The sequence below is a fragment of the Calonectris borealis genome, unplaced genomic scaffold, assembly GCF_964195595.1.
Source record: "Calonectris borealis unplaced genomic scaffold, bCalBor7.hap1.2 HAP1_SCAFFOLD_58, whole genome shotgun sequence".
Classification (NCBI taxonomy): Eukaryota; Metazoa; Chordata; class Aves; order Procellariiformes; family Procellariidae; genus Calonectris; species Calonectris borealis.
In genome coordinates this window covers 1080953-1087693 of record NW_027441464.1, presented here as the reverse complement: position 1 = coordinate 1087693, position 6741 = coordinate 1080953, and the positions used below count along the sequence as shown (strand labels likewise).

Genomic DNA, 6741 nt, shown 5'->3' with positions numbered 1-6741 from the left:
ACGTCTTCTTTGCCTCAGTCTTTAATAGTCAGAGCAGTTATCCTCAGGGTATTCCCTCTCTCCTCACAGGGAACCGCTACGAACTCAAGAGCTTCAATCAGACAACAGCTCGTAATGGCTTACTTCTGCAAGTAAGAAACTCGTAGAATCTTTTCCTAAGCCACGTATTTACCTACCCCTTGCTTCTTCCTGCTGAAAAAGTGCAGTCCTGCAAAACGTCTTTTATTACAAAAAAGTTTAAAAATCACGGTCGCTAGGAGATGCTTCCAAATGCAAACAGAACCAATGCACCCCCATTTCCCGCAGCAAAACACAACACATTCCTGCCAAGGGCACAGGACAGGAACCCCGCGATGCTGCAGCCGTTCCTCTACAGGTTCAGAGGCTGACCCAGCTTCCCAGTCTCTGCTTCGGGAACAGCAGCCTTGGGCTCCCGGACCACAGCTGCTAAGGAGCAAGACAGCTCGTGGTGAAGGTCCGACAGCTCCTGCCTGGTCTTTGCACAGCAGTCTTGGGCCAGCTGCGTCCGCACAAGGGACACCTGAAAGAGGCAAAAGGCTGAGCTCAGACACGCCCGCACTGTGAGGACCATCCGTAGCTCCACGGTACCGGCTGCCGGGGAAGACGCACCCTCGAACTCCAGCCCTTGCAGACGCTTTGTCCCTGGGGAACGGGAAGGAACAGGTTCCCAGAGTCACCCCGACTGAACTTAGATTACCAACAATCCAGGCTTCTTTCTGGCGTACCGTTCGCACGTACAACACCGAGACATCGCCCGTATATTGAAGACAGAGGTTCCTACAGGATTTCGTAACCCCACTCTTTTTATCAAAAGAGAGATTTGGGCTACTGACACCTTAGTTCCACATGCTTTTTCCTCAGCAGGAGCACTACTGGCTACACAAGGTAGTGAAGAACCGTCCTGCTATGATCTAGGTGAAAGACTTGTCAGCTAGCGCATGACGAGGGAGCAAACTCTCATTTCTCCTAACGTCAGAGCATTTCACCACTGAGCAGAGCATAATGCGATGAACTAAGCCCAGGGGGGAAATGAGCCCTAAAGGACTGCTGAGGCCTTGCAAAGCCTCAAACTGTCCTCTTTCCTGGCAACACGGGGTTGTGCCTGCGGGGCTTCTTGGTGGAGGGACCCAGCTGCTCTCACCTCCGGTGAGGTTTGCAGTGCAGAGCAGCCACAGGGGCTCTGGCATGTTGCCCTCTGCCTGCTTTGGAGCGGAGGAGTTGCCAGCACTGGGAGCAGCGCTCGGTGCTCTGCCCTTTTGGGGAAAACAGCTCAGGTGAGAGGTCTTCCTCTCTTTTCAGAGTGACGCGTGCTTTGCCAAGGGCTGTGGTCCACACGGGAATGCGATCCCCAACCTCAAGCCAGCAATATGAAAATATTCCTTCTCGGCAAGTGAACTCAAATAACAGAAGCAATTCCTCAAGGAGTTTTATGGCTTATGGAACCTGCTACGTTTGAATCACAATACCGAGGTCTGTCCACATAAAGCCAAACCAGATGGAAAGGGGGACCCTGATCTGCTAAGCATCTAGAGCAGACGAGGTGCGAAACGCAGGCAGCCAGCTCCAGAAGGGGAATGCGCGGTGCTGAATTAGAAGCCCGTAGTGCACACGGCAAGTAAGACGTCAGAGGGACTTCAGACACGGAGGCTTCCTGGTGAAAACGTCCTTAAGATACAACTTGATGGCTTCAGCAGTATTCTCGGCTCACTTGCCAGAGCTGAGCGTCATGCACTTCACTCACATAAATCCTACGTGCATTTTGCCCTCAACACCTGTGAAGATTCACCTCCTCAGGGAGCCCGGGTGTACCAGACCCATAGAAGTACCCAGAGGAGAAGGCTGGCGACTGCTGCTACTGCCAATACCACTGTCCAAGGACGCAGCAGGGTTCAGGAGCTGGGATGTACATTCTTATGCTGATAAAACAAATGGCCATGGAGCGTTTAGGTCTCTGACTCAGTCCGATATTGGGATCGTGATTAGCACAGAATAGCAACACGAGACTAACGACTGCCGGAAGGCTGTAAGCTCTGGCGCTGCCTCACATCCCTGGAGCTCTAATATGATGCAAGCTCCACTGTTAATTGAGCCAAGGGAAAATAGGAAGGGTCAACAAGACGAGTAAGACTCAAGGGGAACATCCCTAGAATATTCTCTACTTTCCGGCGAGTTCCAGTTTTCTGAATTTCCTCCAATCCCTCTCCCACCATGCCTGACCTTTAGGCAAGTCGGAGACTAGACCGAGGTGAATGATGCTGTTGGCCATGGCCAACAGATGTGTCTGACGGGGTATTTCCACTGCCTGGTGTACTCGCTTCCTGACAGCCAAACAAAACTCGGGCTCTAGCATCGTGCAAAGTTGTGCCCGTCAGCACAGCCACAGCAGCTTTTGATGAGAGCTTTCCTACTCCTCACCTGGTTCTGCAACTCAGCTAATCGACGACTGCAGCGCGCGTGAGACTCCTCCTGTGAAGAAAACACAAGGGTTTCTTTTTCGTCTCCAGTTTGGCCAGGGCCACGGTCTGTATCCGACTTCTATGAGGTCTACGCTGGGGGGTTGCTGCCATTGTTCCTCTCTATGGCCAGACCCTCCTCCCACCAAGTAAGGTTCTGTTCTCACCTGTCTAGAAGCAGGCATCTTGTGCTGGTCAGAGAGAGAAAATCCGCCCGCATCTGGCAGCGACGGACCCCTACAACATCTCTTCAGACTCCTCCGTTCACGTTCCACCTGCACGTTGGACAGGAGAAAGGGTCACAGAAACCTGCCGCCGACCAAGGAGCAAAAGGACCTCTGGACATCATGGCAAGGAGATTTCTGTTCAGAGACTGTTGAGGGCACCAGAGAACGTCGGGGGCAAGAAACACTCGAAGTAGACCGTGGAAGAGAAAGAGCAAGAGGAAACAGCTCCTGACACAAGAGTGTCAAATGTGTGTCTGTGGGGACACGGGGGCAAGAAGGGTGGCACCGGAGTGAATGTGCACTTGTGAAGGCAATGGGCTGCCAGAAGAGAGAGAAAATACGAAAGTGTGTGTCCACAGGGAAAAGCGGGCGAGGGAAGGAAACAAGCAGAGGACTCCAAAGTGCTCTCTGTGGAAACGTGTTGTGTTCCAGAGGACCGTGAGGCTTTGCAGAGGCAGTGAAAGCCTGTTTCACCTGCTCAAGAGTCCTCCTGAGCTCAGCGTTGAGTTGCTTCAGCTCAGTCTTCTCAAGTTCCTGCCTTGCAACTGCTCGCTGCAGACATTCCAGCCGCTGCGACAGGATTCTCTTCTCCGAGAGCCATGATAGCTGCTCCCCCTCTGCAACAGCCTGCTGGGTATTCAGAGAGGAGATGACGTGAGCTGGTGCCGCATAAAGGTTAGAAGGGCCAGAATCAACCAGTCGGGGAGAGTGACCGGACTCAGGAACGGACAGTGCTAAGTCCCTTCTTCTCCTCCTGGTCCACAGGCCAAAGCAACACACTCTCTTCCCAGGGCCCTCCTCCAGATCACCTTGGAGAAATCCACACAAATTTGCCTTCATGCTTTTTGGACTGCGGCACAATGAAGCCTGATCAGGCAATGGTACGAATTCCGTTATTTTTAATACACTGGAAAACCTGTACCTCAGAAATCTAAATCTCTGAAAGCACCATCAGTGTAGCTGCCGTTCAGCCATCGTTACAAAATTCTGCAGAGTTTGGTACATTAGTTTGGTCAGCTGTGCCCTTTCCTTTCCATGCCAAATCCTAACCACGACATGTTGGCTAAGCTTGCCTGGATAGGAGAGAACCAATTACCCATCCCCAACTTTTGGGCTTGAGTTAATTTTAACAACAAGCTCCGTAGTTCTTTCAGGAGCTCTGGGCTTGACAGAAAACATTCTAGCCGGTGAATGGTCTCTGGCCGGAGCTACACAGACAGGCAAGCCTGCTGGCTGCAATCATAGTTTCTTTGGCCAAGCAGGTCACGTATTTATGGGAATATACAGTCATTAGAATCCTTTATAGACATTTTAGTGGACTGATGATAAACCACACCGCCTACCTGATCATGAAACCGGTCCATGTCCCTCTCTGAAACCATGCTCTGCAGGACGGCTACTTCTTCCCTCAAAGTCCCATTGGCCATTTCACTCTTGGTAAGGGCAAGAGTCAGTGCTTGTGCTTTCTCTTTCCATTTGACTTCTCTGCTTTCAGTCTGCTTCAAAACAGCAACCACACACTCCAATTCTTCCCCCTTTGCTTTCCGCTCATCTTCCAGTTGTTGGGTTAGCTCCTTCTGCCTTTGCAAGGAACGGTCTCTCTCCTGGAGAACTCTCCTCTTCTCTGCTTCCTCTTCCTCCCATTTTTGGAGTTTCTGGATCTGTTTCTTTAGGGTCTCCTCGTCATCTTTCCATCGCAAAGCTGATGTTAATTGTTTCAGGAGTTTACTCAGCCTCCTAAGCTCTTGTTCTCTCCCTGTCAGAGTCTCCTCTAAATACCCGACTCTCTCTCTCTGGTACTTGATCTCCTCATCCTTCTTTGTCAGAGTCAGCTGAACGTGCTGGAGATCTTCCCGAAGAGCTCTCACTTCCTCTTCTTTTTGCTCACCTTGAGCCTTGGTCTCTCGTTCCCTCTCACGCAAGGCTTCTTCCAGGAGCTTCTCTTGCTCTCTGGGATGTCTAACCTCTTCGTTCTCCTCCGTTTGCCTAAACTGGAGATTCTGCAAGGTCTTCAGTTCTTCTTCTTGGCGCTGGACTTTTTGCATGAGAGTTTCGTTGTCTTCGTCTCTCTTCCTCACCACTTCCTCAAGCAGAGTCACCGTCTTCTGGCATGCTGCTAGTGCTGCTTTCATGCTTTCGCCACGAAGCCGCAATGCGTTCATTTGCTCTGTCTGCTTGAGGAACTCCAAACGGTTCTCCTTCCATATTTGGCTCATTTTGTCTAGATCCTGCTTGCCTTCTAACTCCTTCTGCTCTCGAAGGTCCTGGACATGCTCTTGCAAAGACGCTATCTCTCGATCTCTAGCTTCTAGGGAAGATTCAGCGTATTCTAGTTTTCGCAGTATAGCTTTAGTCTGCATCGCTGCCTCCTCCTTTTGCTGTTGAAGCTTAGAGATAGCCTCCTCCAGAACCCCTATCTTTTCTTCTCTTTCTTTCAGAGTCAGTTTGGTTGCTTGAGGATTTGTTTGCTCAGCTTCATGCTTTTCCTCCTTCTCCTCGCATGCCTCACATCGCTTTCTAAGGGATAAAATTTCTTGCTCTTTTTCCTCTAGTGCCACTTGAAGACGCTGCAGAATTTCCTTCTGCTGTTCAGAGTCTTGTTCTTGGTTTTGGAAGGTCTCAATCAGCTCCTTCTGAGATTCAATCACAAAATTCTTCTCTTTCAGTATTGCCGCAGTGTATTCCAAGTCTCTGCGTACGACATTCATCTGTTCTCCTGTTTTCTCCTCACAGCTCCTTGTTCGTTGCTTTTGGATGTCTACGAGTCTGTCCTTCTCTTTTAAGGTTTCTAAGGTCTGCTCCAGCTGGTCACGGACAGCCCTTAACTGCATTTCCATGACTTCTTCAGCTTCCTGGATTTGCTTTTGTTGTGACTCAAGCTCTTGATCTTTTTCAGATAAAGAAAGTGTCATCTTTTCTACTTTACCATGAAGCTCTTGCAGGTACCCCTCTTGCTGTTCCTTGTACTGCTGCCAGAGTCTTAACGGATCCCTTGGAGAATCACACTCGCTCTCTCTGTCCTTAAGAACTGCCCTCAGGTGTTCAAGGCTCGCGTGCAGAGATTGCACCTGCGCTCTCTCCATTTCCAGTTCTTGGATCTGCTGAGTCAGAGGCACAAGCTCTAAGTTTTTCTCCTTCAAGTTGCCTTTCATATGATCAAGATCCACCTGCAGATTTCTCGCTTGTGATGCACCGTGTTGTTCTAGAATCATTCTTTTCCCCTCCTGCGATTTGATCTCCTGGTCTCTCTCCTCCAGCTCTTTGCTCACCTTGCTCACAGCAGCCCTCTGCATTTCTCGCTGCTTCTCCAGGTCCCGTATCTGTTCTTGCTGGGATCTGATCTCCCGGTCTCTCTCTTGCAGGTCTCTGCTCATTTTGCTTACAGCAATCCTTTGTTTTTCTTGCTGCTTCTCCAGGTCCCGTATCTGTTCTTGCTGGGCTTCCATCTTCTCGTTTTTCTCTGTTATGTCCTTAATAACGTGAGCGAGAGTAGTTTTATGCATTTCTTTCTGCTTTTCCAGCATTCTCACCTGCTCCTGGTACAACTTCATTTCTCCCTCCCTCTCTGACAGGATGGCAGTCATATGAGTGAGAGTCTCCTGCAAAGCTTTTCCCTGTGCTGCCTCTTTCTGGAGCATCCGGATTTTCTCCCACTGCATTTCCACTTCCTCGTTTTTCATTTTTAAGATGGACAACGTCGTTTGAAGTTCTTGTTCAAGGCAGTGAGTCACATCTGTGGCTGTATTTGCTCGGGTTTCAGAGGCTGTGACTGATTCCTGAAGAAGTTTTACCTCCCATACCAGTTTTTCTTTAACTGCTTGCAGTCTGTCCCGTTCATGCTGCAAAACAGTGAGAAAAAGATTCAATAATTCCATCCATATAGGTTTGCTTGTCGTACCAGATTTGAACTCCGGCTTCAGTGGCAGTCAAGGGCTGCCCCCTCTCTCCCTGCCTCTCAGGATGTTGTAGACCCTTCCTGTGCCACCCTTTAGGTTGCGTCTTTCCCAGCTTACTCAGCCAGTCCCATCTTCCTCTTTGCC

The 6741-nt window shown here is 50.0% G+C and overlaps 1 protein-coding gene across 1 annotated transcript in view; it reads right to left on the bottom strand.

Annotated features, from left to right (window-relative positions):
* Nucleotides 1-209: 209 nt before the first annotated feature.
* Nucleotides 210-6741, bottom strand: part of LOC142076487 (uncharacterized) — a 45055-nt gene continuing 38523 nt past the window's right edge. Inside the window, exons 9-13 of the mRNA XM_075138771.1 lie at nt 4045-6540; nt 3176-3331; nt 2642-2749; nt 2437-2487; nt 210-541 (exon numbers count right to left, since the gene is read on the bottom strand). Of these exons, the coding sequence (XP_074994872.1) occupies nt 371-541; nt 2437-2487; nt 2642-2749; nt 3176-3331; nt 4045-6540 (2982 nt within the window). The 3' untranslated portion in view covers nt 210-370. The remainder of the gene's footprint in view (nt 542-2436; nt 2488-2641; nt 2750-3175; nt 3332-4044; nt 6541-6741) is intronic.